General features: G+C 40.2%; 1 protein-coding gene across 2 annotated transcripts; it reads right to left on the minus strand.

Moving 5' to 3' along the window:
- Positions 1–81: 81 nt before the first annotated feature.
- lmln (leishmanolysin-like (metallopeptidase M8 family)) lies at positions 82–19,915 on the minus strand. Of its 2 annotated transcripts, XM_032567703.1 has the most exons (16): positions 18,682–19,912; positions 17,197–17,300; positions 14,455–14,485; positions 13,772–13,854; positions 13,453–13,570; positions 12,727–12,905; positions 12,519–12,624; positions 11,724–11,818; positions 11,449–11,566; positions 10,253–10,360; positions 9,969–10,156; positions 9,030–9,162; positions 8,221–8,380; positions 7,972–8,102; positions 6,667–6,877; positions 82–5,703 (listed from the first exon to the last, which is right to left on the minus strand). In XM_032567703.1, exons 1-16 carry the CDS (start codon positions 18,817–18,819, stop codon positions 5,603–5,605), a joined length of 2,004 nt encoding a protein of 667 aa, XP_032423594.1. In that variant the 5' UTR covers positions 18,820–19,912; the 3' UTR covers positions 82–5,602. The 2 variants fall into 2 exon arrangements, with proteins under 2 accessions (XP_032423594.1, XP_032423593.1); XM_032567702.1 differs by having other exon boundaries at positions 9,969–10,360; positions 18,682–19,915.
- Between the last annotated feature and the right edge of the window lie 1,944 nt (positions 19,916–21,859).

Consider the following 21,859-nt stretch of genomic DNA (forward strand, 5'->3'; position numbering starts at 1 on the left):
CTCGTTGTTCTGGGGGGGAAAGCATTTATCTGGAGGTGAAAAGCCTTTATTTGTAATAAAGGCAGCCCTTTTTAAAAAAGAAAAAAAGAAAATAAAAGTAGTGTTTTCACTGTTCCACTGCTTTTCACCAAAGTGCTAAAATAAAAACACAAACGCCATGTTTCCATGACATTTTCTAACAACAAAATGATTTTTCTTTTCCAACTCAGTCCAACATCAATAAATACAGAAGCACGAATTCAAATACACGACGAAAAACGGGCCGAGGTCAGATCATCTGAACAGTGCTAACAGTGACGAGACCAACATCAACGCTGGACATGTTGCTGCCAGAACGTCGATCAGAACACAAAAACAGACGAGTTACGAGAAAACGCGTCAATAAATAAAGAGCTGAACCCAAATGCATCCTTCAGTTACTCTGTTGCAGTTTATCAGAAAAGTCCTCATTATTAAGGCCAGCTCTTCTGGTGTAGCGCAAGCTTCAGAAAACAAAGTTCATTCTTTAAGTACTTTATGGAGATGCAGGTTAATATGAGTTAGCTGGAGAACGGGATGGAATTTTCTTCAAAAACAATAAAGACCTTGTAAGGGTAATTTGTCAAGTCCTTTTGAGTTTATTAATAGTTATTTTTGCTCTGTTTGGTTATTCAGTCCTTTATTCTTCATTTCTATAAATTAGATAACTAAAGACAAAAGAGGGCTGTTTAGTTTGTTCCCCCAAAGTAACCAATAGATCAGGAGCCTTGTTGTTGTCAGCATCTTACAGCACTTTCTGCTGAAGGAAAAGGCTAGTCCAAAGTTGCCAAGACAACAGACCCCTGTAGGAACCAAAACATTCATGAAAATCCTTAATGGTTTGATTTGAGAGACCATCAACTTTCTGACTTGTTTGGGGGAAAAACAAAAACAAAAACTTCTATTACACATATGGCTCTTTCCCAATAACAACGCAGCTCAACACAGTTCGACTGGTTTTCCATTAATTGAGTAAGGACTCTAGTGGGTGGAGTTGTCATAACTGCGTAGTCCCACAGTCTGAAAAGTAGTGTGACACGGCACACACACAAAAAAAAACAACAAAAAACGTTGAACATTGTGCCGAGTCTGCCATGGTCACAGATCCACTCGGTCGCTGTTGTGAGTCTTTAAAAATGGCGGGTCGGATTATCGTAAGGCGAGCTAGCTGGCTCAGTTGCTAGAATGTGCGCACCATATTCAGAGCAGGAGAGGCTGGAGACGTCAACACGGTTGCCCTGAATTTGACTCCTGGTGTCAGGTCCTTTGCTGTACGACTTTCACTTCTCTCTTTTACCTGTGTTTTTTTTTTTGCCTCCTTACTGTTCAATAAAGCTCACTAGTGCCCCCCAAAAAGTCTTCCTTATTAAAAAAAGGGGGGTAGTCCTCCTTTTGTCGCAACCTCTGACCACCGCTCTGCCTATCTAACCGAATATCTTTTTTTTTTCCTTTCCTTTTGTTTTAGTTTTTTTTTTTTTTTTCCAGCTGCCAGAATAGAAACGGTCAAAGAGAAGTGAGAAAAGACATGCGGCAAAGATACCGGAAGTCAAACTCTAGTCCACCGCGTCCAGGTCTGTAGCCTCCGTATACGAGTCGCTCTTACCGACACTTTTCTGACATCATTCTTTCAGCCCAACTAGGCACACTACGACCCCCAGCAAAGTATGTCCTAGAAAAGTGTCTGGTTCCACATAGGCGGATATCCCTTAGAACCACATGGAGCCAAGTCAAGCTGCTGTGAGCAGGTGCAAGTGGAAAAGGGCCAACAGTAACCCCACCTGACAACAAAACCACAGGATAACTGAAAAAAGGCTCTAACAGTCACCGAGAAGGTTTGAAAAGTTTACCGTACAAACATTGAATCTCTGTTTTTGACACTACTGATAGCAATGAAAAGCGCAGTCGACGTCAACCCTTTCTTCTTTAGTTTACAAAAAAACCCAAAAAACATTTTATGTGTACCTTTAACAGCATACAAGCATTTCTCAGTCTCCCGTCACAGAAAACACAGACAGACATTTAGCTGAAAGGTCATTTGTTCTGCAGTGAAACGAACACTTCACATCATAGAGACGTTTGGCCGTAGCTTCCTCCGGTTTGCGAACGTAAAGACTTCAGCCGCTGAACCGAGGACCAGTTCAGACAAAGTGGTCTTTATCTCGCTGGGCTGCATTTTAAAAACAATCATGTACAAAACTGCAAAACATCTTTTGCAATAGATGTGTCCAACATTACAATTGAGCTGATTAAAACAGTCCTTCAGTTTCTTTTGACGTCCATGTTAAAATAAGAAGCACCGCTGCGTTCCTGCCGGTGTTGTCCGTCAGTGGCTCTGACATCTGCCTGCTCCATCTGCAGGATGTTTAACCCAGAGTAGAGGCAGATATAGGAAAACAGTGGAGGGTCTAAATCCCTCCTTAGGAAATAAGAATACTGATCAAGAGTTTAAGAGCACAGTTTTGCCATAAGATACCTATAGGCATCACCAACCGTCGTTTTTTCTGCAAAAGGCAGTAGCTTTCCTTGTAGCTTACAGCAAATCGAAATGGAGCAAGCAAACTTTCACAACTGATGGGAAAACAAAAAGTGGATTTAGATGTGCCTAGAAATGTCAGGATACGGTTCAAACCGATGGCTACACTGTGGCAACTTCAATCAGACATTTACATGGAACGTCCCAAGTACCAAAGGTCTGGCACAGTTTTGTGTTCAATTCCACACGTCCAAGTAGGAATTTTGCTGCCCGTTTCTTTTTTCTCAAAAGTCAGAATTCACAGGTTGTATTTAAGAAGAACACTACCTAAAGTCAGAATTTCACAAATATGGCTTCCTCTCATATAGAACAGCGTTGCTAAACAGTTTTTCTTGCGACGTCTGGCGGCTTACATGTCAAACCTGTAGCACACGTAGCAATACACGTGCAGATTACCGTTGCCCAGGCATGCCAAGGTTTTCCAAACTTTCAAGCGTACCGCTCTTCCTGTTTAAATAGCTTTTGATGGGAGGTCAGAGAAAGTGCCTCAGTGATTGTAGTTTTTAAATCAGCCGATTGGACTACAAAAAAAAAAAAAATTCTGAGGCGAATAAAACCAAGAGACCGTTAACTTGAGTGTGACGAGATCCAGGTTCTGACTTTGTATGTCAGAAGCAGCGTATGATTAATCAGCTCAGCAGAAATTCAGCTTCAGAAAAAGAAATGAGCTCTCAACACGCTGCTGTACCTTCACGTGAACAGCTTATCCCAACAAGAGCTACAGATTCATTCAATGACTTCATTAATGAAACACGAGGTCTGCTCACTACAAGAGAGGTAATTCATTTAAACGCCAGGTACTCCACCTCACACACATATAATTTAAAACGTTTCTGTATGACAGATTGCCTCGCATTCTAAAGCTTTAAACTGTTCCCCACAGCTGCCAGCAGGGGTCACCAAACTGCGCAGATTCCAGTCTTGCCTCAGGAGTGTGTTCTAGTGTAAAAATCCCTCCCCCCCCCCCCAAAAAACGTCCTAGGGTTCCTCTTTGTTCCCATCTGAGATGAATGAACAAAAACTAAACAAAATGTCCAAAAGGAGATTTGAAATCCAGCTGTAGTGTTGATATCTTTAATTCTACTTCTAGTGCAACATGAAAGGAGGAAAATAAATATAAAACCTGATCATTGAGAAGTTGAAAAAACTTTCACAATGGGTTCAAGCTGGAGAGATTCCACCCATCGTGTTCCTCCTTCACTGGGAGAAAAACGAACACCCTGCTGTGTTTGACTCAGCGCGGCGCTCAGGAGGAGTGCGACAGATGTCACGGTCGGAAGTTGTCCCGTCAGACCGTCAGTTCTCGAAACCACATAGTGGACAAAAATAAATAAATAAAAAAAACAGTAAAAATGCACACGGGGTCAATGCGACCTCGCCAGACCGCGCACACAGTAAAAAAAACCTGTGGGGTCCAAATGACCCCGTCTCATAAGACCATGGGAGGGTTCAAATGAAATAAAATTAGATTTCATTTTAATCAAATGAGTATTCTGTTCCCTGTAATATAAGAGTTATGAAAACATGTTTACATGCACTGCAAAAAACACGAGTGAACTATGTTCCCCTAATGGTGACTTCCTTTTGTACTTACAAGCCAAACTAATTAATATTCTGAGTCAGGAAAAATAACTTGGACACCTCTCGAAGTTAGAAATCTGACTTGAAACATCAGAGTTACCTAGGCTACTCAGTTTGAATTCAAAATGGCCGCCGCCCATTTAAAATGTCTGTTGGTATTCCATTAAATACCAAGTACTGCTGTTCTGCATTTATTTCTGCTAGGTCTCCTTTAGCATCTAAAAGCAAAACCAAAATGAAGCATCTTGTGCTGCTAAACGAGGTTAGCATGCTAACTAGCCACAACGACAATAAAATCTCAGTGGCTTTCCGAATTGCAGCTGAAAAGATCTCAACTGTGACATCTTTCATAAATCCAAGATTTGGGAATGACTTACCTGAAATTTGAAGGGCAACACAACAAATCTGGCAACTATCTTAGCAATCTTCAATTCTTAGGACAGTTTGGCAGCATTAGTACATCCTGACAGGCAAATCTGATTTGATCGATCAGTGGATTACAGATTGCAGTGTGGGTGATATTCTGAATGTTTTGTTTGTGTACGTTCACAAAAATGTTATTCAGATGAATTTCACTCATGTTTGGGACTGAATAGCAACAGCTCAAGTGACTGAAAACAATTAGTTGAGCTCTAATAATTAACTGGGCTCTGACGATGCAGGATGAATTTCAATGCGAGATATGAACGCTTGTGTCGAAAGCAGTAAACTGTTATCCGAAAAGGGGAGGACCCTTTTGACAGGTGAATTCAAGAATAGAATGAAATGTAAAATCAAAAGCTAACCTTTGCTTTACTAACTTGATAACAGAAATCTGTCTGTGTTTGTTCTCGCAATAAAAATGGTTAATTTTAAATAATTCTATATATTTACATCAATATAAACGCACCGCAGCCTTGAAAAGAGAGAAGTATTGGGTCATAACATGCGCTTTCCCTTCAATACGAACAGTTTACCTGTAAGTAACCACATAAGCTGCCACATTTAAATAACCGTACCTCCCCGAGCCAGCGATAACCTTTAGAAACAAGTAGGTGTGTCTGCATTGTTTACATTCTGATTACAGTGACCATGGTTCTCAATTACAGAAGAAAAAAAAAAAAGAGGGCAACCTGGTTTTTGAAGTGCATGTAAACACATCCTTTTGTGGCAGACGGTTTCGAGAGACGCAGACACAGTTTTGTCATTGGAAAAACCCCAAAAAAGGAATGGAAGAGCAAAGATCCTGAGAGGAAAAACGTCGAGTCGAAGGTGGAAATAATAACATAGGAGTGGAGGGAGGGAGAGAGAGAGAGAGAGAGTCAGGGATGTAAAAAGGTTGTTTTTTCCCAGCTTCAGGTTAAAGGAAAGAAAACCAAATACAGAAGAAAAACAAGGTGTGTCATCAAGTCCTCTGAGGGCTACAGTACAGTAGAGTTTTAGCTACCTTATTGTGAGCGTGTGTGTGTGTGTGTGTGTGTGTGTGTGTCATCAGCTCCAGTGACAGATCAGCAGTCCAGCCACTAAAGGGAGCAGGTTGAGCAGAAGCAGCCAGAGAGTGATGGCCAGACCTGGAGAACTGGAGCAGGGATCTGAAAGCAAACAAACACAGATAATTAATGTTGTGTTCTTAAAAGGGATGCAAACAATTCATTGAATTACGTTGAAATGTCGATTAAGTCCTAATGTCTGCTTAGGACTTATTTTAGTGTAGTTGGGCCTCCGTCCAGAAGAGGGCGCGGCTGGTCATCCTTAAGCGGAGCCAGCAGACACAGGAATTAAAGATGGCGGAAGACAAATGGTCCGAACAGAGTCCGGTGCGGGATGAAAAATGCACTTTATGCGGTTCTGTTTAGAAATATAAACACTCGACGAGCTCCTTAAGTTTAACCTTAATAGCGTTCATTCAGCCGAGCTGAAGGAACGTCAGCTTTTCATTCAGAAATGGCTTTTGTGCTACGAAGGTCAGGATGTGGCGGCAGAAACGCAGAGGGGAAAATGTAACATGTCGAAAAAAGACAATAAAAACACGGTTGACTCTGAGGGCTGTCCTGAGTTAATGTACTTTATGTAGCGAAGTTTTAACTTTCCTTCAAGAGCAACCAGTCTGGGTGAACATGTATATGTTCATGGGGAGATGAGTGTGAAACATATTTTCAAAAAATACTGCATTTATCCCAAAGGGAAATTAAATAATTACAATTAATTGAATGATCCTTTTCATATTTTATCTTTCTATTCATCAACCCAAGAAGTTCCTGTTTTATAAAGACGTCTAAGTTTAGTATTGTGAGAATCACAGTTTCATGTTTATCCTGTCAGTATTTAATACAGCTGACACAAAATAATTATATTATGTAATTTTTTTAAATTCAGCATATTAAAAATGGAGCCCTTCATCTTCTGGGAAGACGGTCGGCCCTTTTGATACAAGTGAGAACTTAGGTTTATTTATTTTTTATTAATCCTCAGTCGATCGATGCAGTCAGTTACCTGTAGATTAAGTCATTAATCGATAACTTTGTGTTATAACCAAAGCCTCGAGTGAAACTGACCGATGGGGTTGCTCCTGGAGGCGTTGATGGGCAGGAGCTGGTGGGGCAGGGGGCAGTCGTCACAGAAGTCGGCGCAGGCGGGGCAGAGCAGGACCCCGTTGTAAACCCAGTCGTTGACCCGGACGCTGACGCTCAGCTGCTGACCTTTCCTCACGCACAGGAAGGAGCGGTCCTGAACGTACACCGTCAGGCCCTGAGACGAGCACGAAACCTGCAGGCGGGGAAGCAACAGCGGTCAGCAGCTGCTGCGTTGAACAGTTACAACAGCTTTGTGTGAACTCTGACACAAAGAATGTTACAATTCTTTGGTTCAAGAATGTTACAAATTTTGGCCCTCCGGTGGACTTTTGTCTTTTTTTTTTTCAGCATGAGAACTTCAATCACAAATTTTTATTCTTCTTTAAAGGAAACTGTTAGACACAAAGCGTTTTTCCTTTAATAGTTGTGTTTGTAATTTTATATTTATAGTAAGTAGAGCTGTCGACATCTAGCAACTTTTTACCAAAAAAAAAAAAAAGACAAGAGCACATTAATTCTCTTTGTTGGTGGGAATAGAATAAAAACATTTTCTAGACCAAATAAACTGAAATTACTCTAAATGTTAGGAAACTGTCCGCCTTTTATTAATACAAAAGAAAAAAAAAACTTGCCACTTTGTTTCATTAAAATGTTGCTTGTTTTTGCTGAGCAGATAAAAAAAAAAAAAAAAAATTATTTTGTTTTTCCAAGTTGGGAAAAACAACAAAGCCCCTCCAGAGTATTTTCACCGTCGGGATTCTGGCCCATGTGGCAAAAAGTTTGGACACCCCGGCTTTACGCCCCTAAACACGACACAGTCACATGTCATGAGTGCATATGTGCCATAATAAAAACAAAAACTTTCTGGATTGTTTTAATTGGACGTAGGTCACAACCTTGAGAAAACCTTTCACTTCACTGAATTAGTATTTAGCTGACACACTGGCGCCAACCTGTGGCAGCAACAGGACATTATCAGCAGCTGGAATCAGAATAGAAAAAAATAGTTTGAACAACTTCTGTTTGCAGTCCAGAGTTAAAATGATCCAACCTCTTCCTCTTAATCTTATTGCTTAACCTAAAATCGTTATGCATTCTTCGCACCTCAGAAAAACAATACGTTTTCGTGAACTTTGTTAGCAGCATACTTTAAGTCACAACTTAAAACTTTTTATGCAACTTCACAAATAAATATAGATGTATATATTTTCTTTTAAAGCAGGACATGAGAGACATCTCAGCAGACTCCAGGTGGTCCTTCGCTACGTGAGGACAAACTGAGAGCACCTTGTAGCATCCAGAGCCCCAGTCTGGATACGTCATCTTCCTGGTGCACTGCTCCATGACGAAGGCCGACTTCTGGTACAGACACACAGAGTCCAGGCCGTACTGCTCCGCTCCATAATTCCTCCACGAGTCTAAACACACACACACACACACATAGATGGTTAAATTACTTTAACTCAGACATCAGCTGATGTTCAGAGCACTAGATTCTAGTCATCATCATCTGTCTTTGCGACGTGTGAGCAGCACCTGGCTGGTTCTCCGATACTCTGCAGTACGAGTTTCGTTGATATTCTCCGCTGAGGTGCCAGCTGAACTCCTGGCTGAAGGGGCAGAAATCGGCGATCTCCACAGCGCCCCCGAAGGACGACAGCTGATCTGCAGCCACGTCCGGGATCCGATCGAAATACTGACAAAACAACGAGGCACATGGGAATGTCTTTTCTTAGTCATTTATTGTCTATTGCTTGGGAATATCAACATTTTTTCTGGAAATGTATTTTTTTAAATTATACTCTTTTCATTTTTATATTTGGGAATGTGTACTTTTTTTTTGAATGTTTATCAACTTACTTTTTTCAGGAAATGTATTTTTTGGGGGTGGAGAGATATTTTTTCAGGTTGGGAAAATATTCTTTTGGTTATTTGTATTTTTTTATTTTAATGAAAAATGTCTGTATTACATTTTTTATGGGGAGAGCTTTTTTTTCCTTTTTGGGAGGGATGTCTTTTTTTTATTTATATTGGGTATCTTTTTTGGGGGGTAATGTTTCTTTTTGGGGTGGAACGAGGGGTGTTTCTTTTAGGGTTTGGGTTGAAAAAGTAGTGGTCAGAGGCTAAAAAAGGTATTTCATTTAATCATTTTATGTCACTCAATGAGCTGTCTGAGATAGGTTTTCATTTATTGGCTAATTCTATTGTTGAAATATCCGATCTGTACATTTTCCAAAACGTCTATAGCCAGTTAGTTAGAAAATTTGTACAGTGACGATCTAGAAAGTCAAGTTTAGATGCATAGTAACCAAGAAATGGTTGCTGGGAAAAGGTTTTTGACTCACTTGGTATTCCAGGGGCAACTGCTGGGGGTATTTCTGTAAGTTGCAGACAGCCACTGCCAGCTGGTCCTGTCTGCAGGTCAGCTGCAGAGGAGAGGCCCGCACCGTGTCACAGAACGGGGTCACAGGGTGCCGCCTGCAATCAGTGAAGGGAGAAACTGAGAAAGTAAAGCATGATCAGAAAATATCAAAAAGAAACAATTAAACAGGCAGTATGATGTGTTTTCTCGCCAAGTAGTGTCATTTTATAGCACAATCAAGTAGATATATATAAAACGTGACTTGAAAGAAATTTTACATCATAGTTTAATGCATTGAAATTGGGCCTCTGTCTCTAAAAACTCCTACTCTTTCTGAAACACCACTCTCAGAAAGTCATCACAACATGGCTCCTCTATTAACCCTTTAGCAACATTTTTACCAGCGTTTTCACTGAGGAGTAGCTCCTATATTGAGCTCGACAGATGCTCAGTTCCACCAGCTGTTTGCTAATTGATGCTGGCTAGTCTGAAGGAGCTGAGTGGCGGAGCCACAGAGGAGAGATGTGAAATCTTGGAATCTGTAGCTCCAAGGAGGAGCTCCGTCCTTGTACTTCCATCCAGGCATTTTTCACAGCTGGATGGTTGCCATGGAGATTAAAGGATTTCTTAAACATGCATGAAAGAATCAAAGCAAAACTCCAGGTATGTTTTTGATGAGGGAATAACATTACAACATTGTGTCAAGCTCAAAAAAGTCAATTTTGCATAATACTGTCCCTTTTTGTATCAAAAAGTTACAGAACAAACTCAGATTATTTATCCTGATATTTTTTTATGACAGACTGCTTAGTAGGGAAAATTTGGCCACCAAACTATTAAATAAAAATAACCCTGAGAGTTGGCACTAAAAATAACAAAAGCTGACATCTGGAATTATTACTTTTCTTATTTTAAACAACACCTCTGTCTCTGTCTGTCCATCCAGAACTTGCAGCTCTTCATAACGAAGTCGCAGCCGAGGCCGTGGCCCCAGTCCAGCCTCTGGGCCAGGCTGTAGTTGGCCCGGTACCAGCCGCTGTCTTCCATGATAGCCAGCGTGAGGCGGGAAAACACCCGGTTCTGGGTGTGGGAGCCCGTCATGGCCTCGTTCTGGAGAGAGTCGTGCGGAATCACGAGGAGGAAAGAACAAGGTGGGTTTGTTTGGCGTTTTGTAAAACGTAGCGGGGTGGGGGGGAAGGTGCGGACCTCCAGCAGCCGCTTCTCCCAGTGGTTGAGCTCGGTTCCCGTCCCGCCCTGGTTCTCCAGCTCCATCCCCTCCAGGATGGGGCAGCTGAAGTGCCTCCTGGCCTCCTCCTGCGGGAGCGACACAGACAACGCGGTGACTCCGTCACATCCGCTAAACCAACATCCAGACCAAACTGAAGTATTACTGAACACATCCAAGACTCACTGGGTTTTCTGTCAAGTTAACAGAGTTCCGTTAAAAACGCTGATAAGAAAATAGACAGATAAGAACAAAAATGGACACAAAGAAATTTTAAACACACTAAAGAAAGACCAAACAAAATGAGGCGACAGTGTCGCTTTTAAGACCAGTCAAACCTGCTGTCTCCCATTTTGTCACCTCAGAGGCTTCAGTGTATTTAATTTGGATTTTATGTCATTGCCAAATTAAAGCTAGCTAAAAGATAATTATATTAGTAAACAAGTATTTATCGATTACTCGTAGCAGTAATCAGATAAAAGTAAATAAATATGGCACATTCTGCATATTTTTCATTTGCTCATTTAAGCTTATTTTAAACGATATTAAAACTACATAAAACATGCAAATAATTTTGTTTTTAAATAATACATTTAAACATATTCTTGCCTAAAATGCAATATTATAGTATTCCTTGTTTCTATGCTTGATCATTTGTAGGAAAGGATAATAATACTTTTAACATCAGAGCTCTTACACAGTTTGGGATTAATTACTCTGGCTGTGTTGTCTTTGAGCAAATTTACTTTTTTTAGGGTGTATACTCAAATTGACAATTAGTCAATTATTTGACTATTATTTGAATAATCAATCCATCACGGTTGCTCTGGGAGGCAGAAGCCCAAGAATTTGGAAAATGCAGGTCAGAGGAGGAGCTTCGTCCTCAAAGGCGGAGCTAAGTACCACTCAGGCGTTTCACACAGCTGAATGGTTGCCGTGGAGATTAAAGAATTTCTCAAACATTCATGAAAGAATCAAGGCAGCACTCCAAGTATGTTTTTGAAGAGGGAATAACATTATAACATGATGGATAGCTCAAAAATGTCAATTTTACACAATACCGCCTTTTTAAAAGAGAACCAGAAATTTTAGAGCCCGCCCCCATGAAAGTCAATCATTAATTACTGACTTTATAAATTCTACAGTGAATCTGTGAAGCAGAGAAACTGCTCTTTACCACGACCCGAGGAGTGACCAGGACGTGAACGTGGTGCCGCACCATCTCTCCTCCTCTGATGTCCCACAGTCGGCTGACCCTCCTGATCACCGCCTCGCTCCACTGGTACAGGCCCAGGCTGAGCAACAGGTCAAAGATTAAGAGGTTAGAGGAGGGGAATCTGACTGGAAACAGCATCACAACACAAACGAAGCTGATTGGATGAAAACACAGCCAGTGTAGGGCGGATAAGAAATGAAATCGGCGGAGCGGAGCGAGATCGGCCGTCTGTTTACCTCTCGTTGAACGCGGGAAGGCCGCTGGCGAAGCGCGGGGTCAGAGGTTTGCCCTCGTCGTCGTGGTAGAAGGCGAACAGACCGGCCGAAAACCCCTGGTGAACACACACAAAAATCTCAGTTTCTGAAGTAGGAAGTAGGGCAGAGAGATGTTGAAGTAGGGAATATCGTTGATTTTCATGGCTGGAAACCTTTTACTTTAGCAACAGCAAAGCTAACGTAACAAGAATGACTTGAAGTGTTTTGTATGGCTATTACTCAGAAAAAAAGCAAAAACAGGAAGTGTATTCCAGATCAAGAAAAAAAAACTAATTAAGCTTAATAGGTAGGCCTGTTGCAATAAGCAGTAGATCAATTAATGACCTGATAAATTAAAAGAAGCTGAAAAATTTCCATTTGGCCGAGTTATCGTTTTTCTCTCTCTCTTTATACTATGAACTGGATGACTAAAGTCTTCAGTTGGCTGCTTTGGATTTCAACTAAACCTTTTTTGAAGGACAATTTTGTTTTCACAGAGACTTCATAATTAATTTTATTTGTTGTTTATGTTGTTTTGTTTATTTGGATATTTCAAATGTCTTCCGGTTCCAGTGTTAAAATGTTCATTAAAATGTAACGTTTGTTGATCTTTGAGAATGTGTTTTGGCATTATGATGCCATTACCGTTAATGGTCTCAAAACAACAATATTATCGTTTATCGGGATAACTTCTGGGACAATTTATCGTCCAGCAGAATGTGTTATTGTGACCGGTCTGGTGATGTGTGTGTCAGAGATGAGTGAAACTGTTCTTACCAGAGCGTGGATGATCTCGTGTTTGACAGTGGATAGCATTCCTTCAAACTCCTGAGGCTGAGAGGAGATCATGGCTGGACACAGGTTGGCGTAGCCTGCAATGGGCCTGAAAACACACACACACACACACCGAGAGAGAGAGAGTTAAAAGATACAGATTTGTCTTTATTCCTGGACTTTATTAAGGTTAAAGGATAATTAAGCTGACCGGTCCAGCTCTGCTTCCAGCTGGCAGTAGGCAGCGTAGGCCACTATGTTCTCCTGTCCGCACCGCTCAGTGGTGATGCCGCTGACGTACAGCACAAAGTCTGAGCCCTCCACCCCGGGGCCGTCCGGGGGCCCCGCTGGGCCACAGGACTTCCCAGACTCACTGCAAACCTTACATTGCTGAAAAACAAACAGAAATGTGGAAAACCCTCTTTGATGCCTTCACCCTCCACTTTCCAGGGCCGTCCATAAACCAGATAAAGTTTGGTGGCCGATACCCAGTTCCTGGTGTCCATGGAGATAATTTCAACAGATCAAGATTTAACAGTACAGTTACTAAAGCAGGCAAAAAATAAATTCACAATTATTTTTTTAGTCTTAAGTCCAACACCTACGACAGTGTGTTGGGGCCAGATTGAGATTTTTTTTATTACGAGAATGAAGTTGTAATCTTAGGACAATAAAGTCACAAAGTTAGCAAAATAAAGACAAAAAACAGAAGAAAATTAGAAAATGATTTTAAGTGTTTTATAAAGAAAAAAATCTTCTATAGTTATTCTGTAGCAATAAGAAAGTTATATTGCTTTGTCTCATTCTCATGTTATTACGACTTTCTTCTCACATTACTACGTCATACTGTTGTACAACTGTTTCTCGCAATATTATGACTTTTTTCTCATATTCTGACTTTATTGGTGTAAAATTTATTTTTTTCCCAGTTTCAGACCTGCAGGTGGTGCTGTGGTACGACGACGGGACCGCACCGGGTGACGTCTGCGCAGGCGTCCTGGCAGTATCGATGAGGGTCACCTCTCTTCCGCATGTACTGGTTGGTTGCACATTGTCTGAAAAGAGACAAAGATATTAAACATTGCACAGGTTTATCTGGTTTCTGATGTCTTTCCGGATTTGACAACTAAAACCGTAAAGGAAGACATTTGTTTCCACCAATTAAAAAAAACCCAAAAATGAACAAGCGCACATAGTTACTAAATCCGCCAACTGTTGCCCAGATTCTAAACCCGGTGATGGGACTGGTGAGGTACCTGCTGAGCAGCACGGGTCCCACCCTGCGCCTCAAGCTGAACGCCCTCTGAAGGTAGTCGATGGCCTGAGGAAACAGCTTGTCCTGAAGAGAGACGTACAGAGAGAGCTGGGAACCACAGCCAATCGCCAATCTTTAAAAAACAAAAAACAACCTACCGATTCCGATTCATACCAATATTTTTTGTTTCAAAAGTTGACAAATATGGAGGAAGAATTCAGTAAAGGTCTAAAATTCAGTGGTTGACTTTCAGACCTTTAAAGAGGTAGATGAGATCAGTTTCACATGGAAGTGTTGGACAATCGGCAAACACCCAAAATTAAGAAAAGCGGCGCCGCTTTATCGTTGCACCTTTACTTGAAAGTCACCACGTCATTTATTTTAATGATGTACCGATTTAAAGCCATGCACATATTTATACACAACCCACAGTCAACATGTACAACTATTAGCTTGTGTAGCAATTCTCTGGTGGTACCAACAACCTTTTCAGCATGTCTGTGTTCTTCTTAGGCCTCTAATGAGCCATCATTGGATCCAGGGAGAGAACTAAAGCATGCAGGATGCCGGCCCTCGAGGACCGGCTTTGGGCTCCACTGGTTTATATCCTCATCTACCAAGAGCCATTTTTATCTTTGCAGCCATTGTTTTTTTTAAACAGGATGGGATGAGGTGTCCTCTCACCTTCACCAGTCTCCGTTTGTCAGCAGGAAGTCTGTGAAGACAAAGAGTGAGCACGTTAACCACCGACAGAAAAATGATATATGGTGCCTTAGCAAAATTATTAATGTCTATTAAAGCGTCACACATTTATCACATTACAGTCACACGTTTTCTTTTTCCCCCCGATGTCGTTAAATCAGGGTCAGTCCATTTTACAATCCAAAGAGACGTTTTTATGCTCTCTGCAACTAAGATAATCCGACAAGAGCTCCAAAGATCTACAAGATCCTACTGAACTTAGCAAATTTTAAGAACCGTCATGTAAAAAAATATATTTAAAAAACCCCTAAAAGTTATTTTTTAGTGAAATGAAAGAACGGCTTCTTTTCTTTTTAGGTCTTAAACCAAAAGAACTCCCAGACTTTTATGAGTAAGAAAAAAAATACAACTTTCTGAATAGAATTATATTTTTCATATAAGCAAAAAAAATTAAAATCAATAAAATACATGTTACTTATTATGTAAACGTGACACACAAATGAGATTTTTACATAAAAGGACGATGAGAAATATTTGTTTTTTTTATTTTCCACAACAAAATGACACACATGCTAACCAATACAAATATTATTAATAGACTGAGGATCTTTTGTAGTCTTTCACTTTGTCATGCAGGTTCTGTTTAAGTGATGATCAGGAATTCAGGTGTGACAAACCACAGTTACGTTTTAACGGGGGACACAACCACTTTTCCACACAGGGCCATGCAGGTTGGAATTTTTCCTCCCTTAATAATAGACGCCTTCATTTAAAAACTGCATTTTGTGTTTGAAGTGCGACAAACATGCAAAGAAACAGAAAATCAGGATAGCAGCAAACACTTTTTCAGATCACTGTAAAGAAAATCCTTTCCGGAATATTCCAAACAAATCGACGACGCTGTGGGAGCTCTGCTGTGTCTCTGGAGTCCCAGTATGTCAGCGGCTGTTCGCCCGGCGCGTCTCAGGACAGAGCGTTTCCCGACTCCAATTAAAGCAAATGAAAAGCCGCAGACAACCTAAACGGGTCGGAAGAAAACAAAACTCTGTGCTGTTTTGCGTGGATTCACCCTGGCATTAAGGGCTGTTCAAACATGTTCAGACTGTTTGATGCCAACTGCGAATGAAGCCTCAGATATGGGAAGCTGAAGGAGACATATCCTGAGAGAAACAGCCACAGGCTCTTCTGCAAAGTATTCACCCAAGCAAAGATCGTAATTAACTGTGTTTTGTTATTTCAAGTAAAATCCCAATAAAATAACCTAGAGTTCTGTGGTTGTCAGAAGAAAAAAAATTGAATGTTAAAAGGGCTGTGTAACTATTATAAAAATTTTTTTTTACATATTTGTTGAAACTCTCACTATATTATGACAGTATGGTACTGTATGTGACAGATAATCTGTTTTAAAAACAAACAAACAAAAAATGGAGCTCCTGTGCCTTCTCCCAGTGCTAATTAGAAACAACCAATCAGAGTAAGGAGGAGTCGGCCTTCTGCCACCTGAAGAACATCTCCAGGATTAGAGGACTTTTGTCTCAGCGAGATCTATAGAAACACGTCCATATGTTTATTTTCAGTCGCATTGATTACTGCAACAGCGTCTTCACAGGTCTGACTAAATCACAGGTGTCAAACTCCAGTCCTCGAGGGCCGCTGTCCTGCAGTTTTTAGATGTGCCACAGGTACAAAACACTGGAATGAAATGGCTTAATGACCTCCTCCTTGTGTAGATCAGTTCTCCAGAGCCTTAATGACCTAATTATTCTATTCAGGTGTGGTGCAGCAGAGGCACATCTAAAAGTTGCAGGATATATATAGACTGAATAATAATAGACTTTAAAATACTGTTGTTAGTTTATAAATCACTGAACAGCTGAGCACCACAATACATTAAAGGTCTGCTGTAGTATCAACCTTCCAGACCCCTCAGGTCGTCCGGTTCTGATTCTGCTCTGCATCCCCAGAACCAGAACCAAACACGGAGAAGCAGCATTCAGCTTCTATGCACCACAAATCTGGAACAAACTTCCAGAAAACTGTAAAACAGTTGAAACACTGACTTCCTTTAAATCTCAACTAAAAACCCACCTTGTTAGAACTGTATTCGAAACATAATCAATTACGGATTTAACATGACTTAATGTCATGTTTTTATTGTTGATTCAATGTTGCATGACTTTGGGTTTTTGTGTTTGTTATGATGTAAAGCACTTTGAAATGCCTTGTTGCTGAAATGTGCTGTCCAAATAAAATTTGATTGATTGATTGAGGGTCTTAGCGCTGTCAATCACCCCTGGCTCTTAGCTACGACGCAGCTAGCATAGCCTATTGTGAATCCTCAGCCTAGTCAGCATAGCCACAGACGACAAATGGTAAGATAAACGTTTTTTTCTGTAACGACAAGTTGTTTCTCTGCCAATAGCACATTTAGCAGCGAGTACATAAGATTGATGGGCAGCGCTAAGACCCGCCTCCTAGCTCTGACTGATTGTTTTTGGTCGGGAACGGAGAATTTCTTCGGATGGAAAGAGTAGCTCAGGGAGATCCATCTTTTCACAGATTATTTGTCTCATAAGATGTCACAACATGGTGACAGTTTAAACAGTTATGTAAAAAAAAAAAACAATTTAAAAAAAATAAATGTTACAAACTGCAGCTTTAAAGCAGTGTGAACAGTTTGCAGAGAACTGTACAACACTGCAATTCATGTCACTATGAACTTACTGGTCAACGCTGCTGTCGTAGACGATCTTTATCTTTAGCTGCAGGTCGTCAGGAGAACTTCTCTTTGCCAAGCGCTCAGGCTTCAAGTACACTTGATGGACAACCTAAAAGAAGCAAACAGGAACTTTAATGTGATGCAATTGTTTTTTTGTGTGTGTGTGTTTGAAGGGGCTTGAAAATCAGTGAGTTAGCTGCCCCACAGCTCTTCTTTCACATTTGTTTAATATTTGTTTTACATTTAAGTTTTCTACTCAATGTTAAGCTACCCAACATGTGCTCTTATTTTCGCAATTACTATTTGTAAATAATATTTAGAAAATCTTAGCATAGATCAGAGGTCTGACCTTCCACAAAGGCTCTAAATAACTGGCTGAAATGATAAACCAATACTTTTACATGTGTATGTGTATTTCGGGTGGGCAGTTTGGCGTTAAACTTTTAGGAAGGTATTTGGAAGTCATTGAAATAATTATAAAAGTGACAATAAAAACATACAACTAGTTTTAAATCTTTTAGGTAACAGAATGGCACTGTGGTCAAAGCTCCACAAACATAAAATTAAATCATTTAGTTATGTTTTATAACTCATTGATACTCACGAAATCAACAGCAGAAAAAAATAGCAAACAATTCTGACAGCACAAAATGTCAAACTGTACAATAATACATAATACAAATTGCAGATTTTAACTGGTTTCCAGCCTTACATGGACTTGCATCAATTTTGTAAAACAAAGTACCAGTAACATTCAGATCATGTTTTTCTTGTCAATAGGTTTGTAAAGCCTTTTTTCACAAATAAAATGTCTTCATCTCATTGAAATGTAGCCAAGTTTTTTTTTTTTTAGAAAGTTGTTTATTAATTCTTTATTTCAAATGTTAAAATCGGTTGTTTAAAAACAACAAATTCTTGTCAAACTAAAATTTGTCTTTTTTTTTTAAAAGGTCATGCAACATTTTTTGTTCTAGATGAGTTTTAATTTGCTGGACTTGGGATAAAAACGGCTCTTTGGGTCGTAAAGTTGCAGATGTCTGGTTTACAATTAAATTTTTATTGAGCTTTTATTCTGAAAATGCCCACCCGGACGTACTATTTTTGCTGTTGCTAGGAGAAGTGAGGCTTAAATTGAACAGTTAGAACTAATAAACTGATTGTAAATTTCTGAATAATCGCTATAATTGGGTAAATACACATAAATTATGCTGCAAATTAAGCCGGATGAACAGGCTAGCTTCTGGTTAGCCTCTTAGCTTTTCAAATAACTGCTAAATTCCAAATTACAGTGAACAGAAACAAAACTTTACCACGGTGTGAGTGTGGAGTAGGGTTCTCAAACATATTTGTTAATCAAATTTGGGTTTAAACATCATCTAATAGAATTTATAGTTAATAAAATCAACGTCAATCAGCTCAGGAAGCTAGCTGGCTAACAGCTCAGCGCTACAAACTGTTCAGTGAACGTTGCAGAAAGAGCCGAGGCTCACCTCACGGCCGGAGGGGACTGTGTGTGTGCAGGTTCTGTGACAGCTCGCTTGCACCGCTAGGAGCGAGAGGACGAGGACAGGACCGAGGAGACACCGGGACACGGACGGCTCGCCACCAACTCTTAACCAGCGCTCCATCCTCTGACGAGCCCGAGAAGCGGTACTGAGCAGCACGGAGCAAACACACCCGCCGCCGGTCTCCGTCCGGTCCCCTCGGCGCGCGTTTTATTCATCGCTCGCGAGGTGAATCTGAACACGATACCATCCCGTAAAAACGGTCGATGATTCGGTTCTACTTTTTCGAGCAGACTGTAAGTGCCGGCCGGCTAAGGGCTTTAATGACAGCAGCTGCGGGTTCTGGTTTGTTGCTCCGGAGTCAGCTGAGAGGAGGCGGACCCGGCGCTCCGAAGACCGTGTAGGAACAGGATGCGCCACTCGACTTAAAAAAGAACAAGGGAGCGTTACAAGCCTACAAAGATCGTTTCTAGCTATGACGGGTTACTAGAGCTGTTTAGAGATGTCTTATAGCTTTTTTTCTTCGACATATCAGTTTGTTCTGTCATTAATTTTACATTATGTTCAAAAATGGTTTTGAAGTGTCTTATTTCTACGCTCCTTGTAGGATAATGTCATTTTAAAAGAGACATACATGGTGGTAACAGAAAGTGTTTTCTCTGACGTACAGTAGATAAGTCTTGGTTTTTCCTACTGACACAAACCCCAAGGCCCCGATTAGTCTAATAAAACTTGAAAGTTTGTTTCCAAGCAGTGAGACAAAATCTTTGACACTAGGTAGCCAATTTTATGGCCCTATGCATTGCTGCTAGGGCCATAAAATTACAGGCAATTATTGGCAATAATTACCTTTTTTTTATCAAAATGAGTTGAAAACTAGGTTATATAGGGTAAAAGAAACACTAGTAAAATAATTAAGGCCTTATTAGTTTAATGAGACTGACTGGGGGCTCCTGACAGACCGGCCCATGTAGTCTGATGGTTGCGTTGCCTGTAGCTACAATCTGAGGCTGTTATTTTAATCTTTGCGTTTGAGCTCGGTTTCTTCACAAATACATCTTAGCAAATAATAACCAATTATCAGTGACTGCGTAATAAACCTCCCCTCTCATCCTAGACTCCACCAAATATATGTTTTATGGGCACAAATTACAGTCAGAAATGTTGTACACTTGTAAATCAGGATGTGTCGTTGTGAGCTGAGTTTTATAACCTTGTACAAAGTTTTGGCAGGAATCGTTATCTTTGTGCAATGCACAGCTAAGAAATAAAAATGTGTTTAAAAATGATTGTGACATTTTTTTTTTGTCACTGTTTAGTAGCAAACACAAAATGCTCTGGTAAACTTAGAAGAAAAAAAGTTAGATGCAGCATGCCAAGAGAGAAATAACATTTTTATTTTAAAAAAAATATATATATATATATTTGCTTTAATTGCAACAATATCACATTTTGTTTTACAGTTTCCTAATACAACTGCTAAAAATAGAAAAGAAAAAAGCTTCTCTCAAACTGAACTGGAGGATTTAAAAAGCTTCTCCTATAAAACATAGGCAGGTTCATTAACCACAAAAGTCTAGAACACATACGTCTATCTAGAATCCTGTTCATTTAGTGTTTATATTTCCACAGCTGGGAAAATTAGCTGATTCCCTCAGAGGCTTTCAAGGCAATCGAGCAAACTAATACGAGATGATGCAGAAATATTTTTGTTGCTTCACTGCAAAAACACAAAACCTTACACAGTAATTTTTGGTCTAATTTCTTCGTACGCTTGACGTGAGACAAATAAATTTAAAAGTAACTTTCAAGAAAGAAACAGAGGCTTGTTTTAAGAAAATAATGTATTAATATTGATGAAAAAGTATTTGTTCCATTGGCAGATAAATTAACATAACACAGGAAAAAGGTCTTGTTATAAGTGAAACAATCTGCCAATGGAAGCAGTACCTTTTCATCGATCTTAATGAATTGTTTAGTTAAAACAAGCCTTTTTATTTTTGCTAAAAAGTTACTTGTAAGTTAGTTTTGTCTTATTTTTAAATGTACCACAATATTTGCACTAGAATCTAGACCAAAATAACTTGGTGAGAGTTTGTGTTTCTGCAGCCAGCCCTCATCACCGGGTCGTCTAGTGTAACCCAAATACAATTTGTGGACTTTACTGGAATTATCTACAAACAGATTCTAGAAATTCAAACTAGACACTGCCAGTTCAACCAATCAGAAGGCAGCAAACAGAGGCGAACATCGTCGTCAGTCATAAAACCTGAACATAGATCCCCCACCATCTTCAAATGCCCCCACGCTCTAGTTTATTAGAAAGTCCTCAGATCTAAATCCAGATTTGAAAAATCTTAATCTGACCAATAAGGCTCGACGATTCGGACTTTGTTGTCGTCACGTCGACAACCTCTGAGCTGCTGTTTGCTCACAGAGACCTTCATCGGAATGATTCTTACAACGTAATCGGTGAAGGTGTGCGTGAAGGTGTGTATGTGCGCGTTGGTGTCCAGATAAGAGAAGGACAGCTTCCCATCTCCTTGCAGAAGCTGTGGCTGCACCAGAGAAGAACCGGATCCTTGAAGACGTCCTGGCAGCCCGGACAGCAGAGATCCTCCTCTAATCTGGAAGCCATTTCAGTGAAGCTGGAAGCTCGGGGCTCGGTTTTCCTCCCACAGAAATGGTTTATTTTCTTACTTTCACGGTGATATTGTCGGTTTTCCTCCTGCAGCAGACTGTTTAGTGTCTCAGTCCCTCACTTCCATTGTCCGTGTTTTCCATCCGGTTTTTTTTTTTTAATGGTTCCGGTTGTATTTTTACTCTTCAGGCGGAGATACGGCGCCCTCTAGAGGATGTCCTCTGTAAGTGCAGTTTTAGAAAAAGCTTTTTCTGATGCATGAGTTTTTTCAGGGAAAAATATATTTTCGGTCCCTCATGAAATGATCGTAGTGTGAATTTCAGATGCACACATTTAATTTTCTGTGTCTTTTTTTATTCTTTTTTTTCTGTTACACTCTGTGGGGGTGAAAGTGTTGAAAGAAACTCCACATTAGATTGGATATTAAAATACTAATTTTATGCGAGAACAACAGCTGACAGAGACGGTGAGGCATCGACAAGAGCTACAAGCAATAGTAGATCAAGTTGGCAACTGTAGTAC

This window comes from Xiphophorus hellerii, chromosome 7, assembly GCF_003331165.1.
Source record: "Xiphophorus hellerii strain 12219 chromosome 7, Xiphophorus_hellerii-4.1, whole genome shotgun sequence".
Lineage (NCBI taxonomy): Eukaryota > Metazoa > Chordata > Actinopteri > Cyprinodontiformes > Poeciliidae > Xiphophorus > Xiphophorus hellerii.

What these genes read in the sequence shown, in the direction of transcription:
- lmln (XM_032567702.1), bottom strand. Translation starts at nt 18,819, where the DNA reads ATGGAGCGCTGGTTAAGAGTTGGTGGCGAGCCGTCCGTGTCCCGGTGT. An exon ending in GGACCCGTGCTGCTCAGCAG is followed by an intron (nt 13,571 to 13,771) that starts GTACCTCACCAG and finishes GTCTCTTTTCAG; the next exon opens with ACAATGTGCAACCAACCAGT. An exon ending in AGTATCGGAGAACCAGCCAG is followed by an intron (nt 8,103 to 8,220) that starts GTGCTGCTCACA and finishes GTGTGTGTTTAG; the next exon opens with ACTCGTGGAGGAATTATGGA.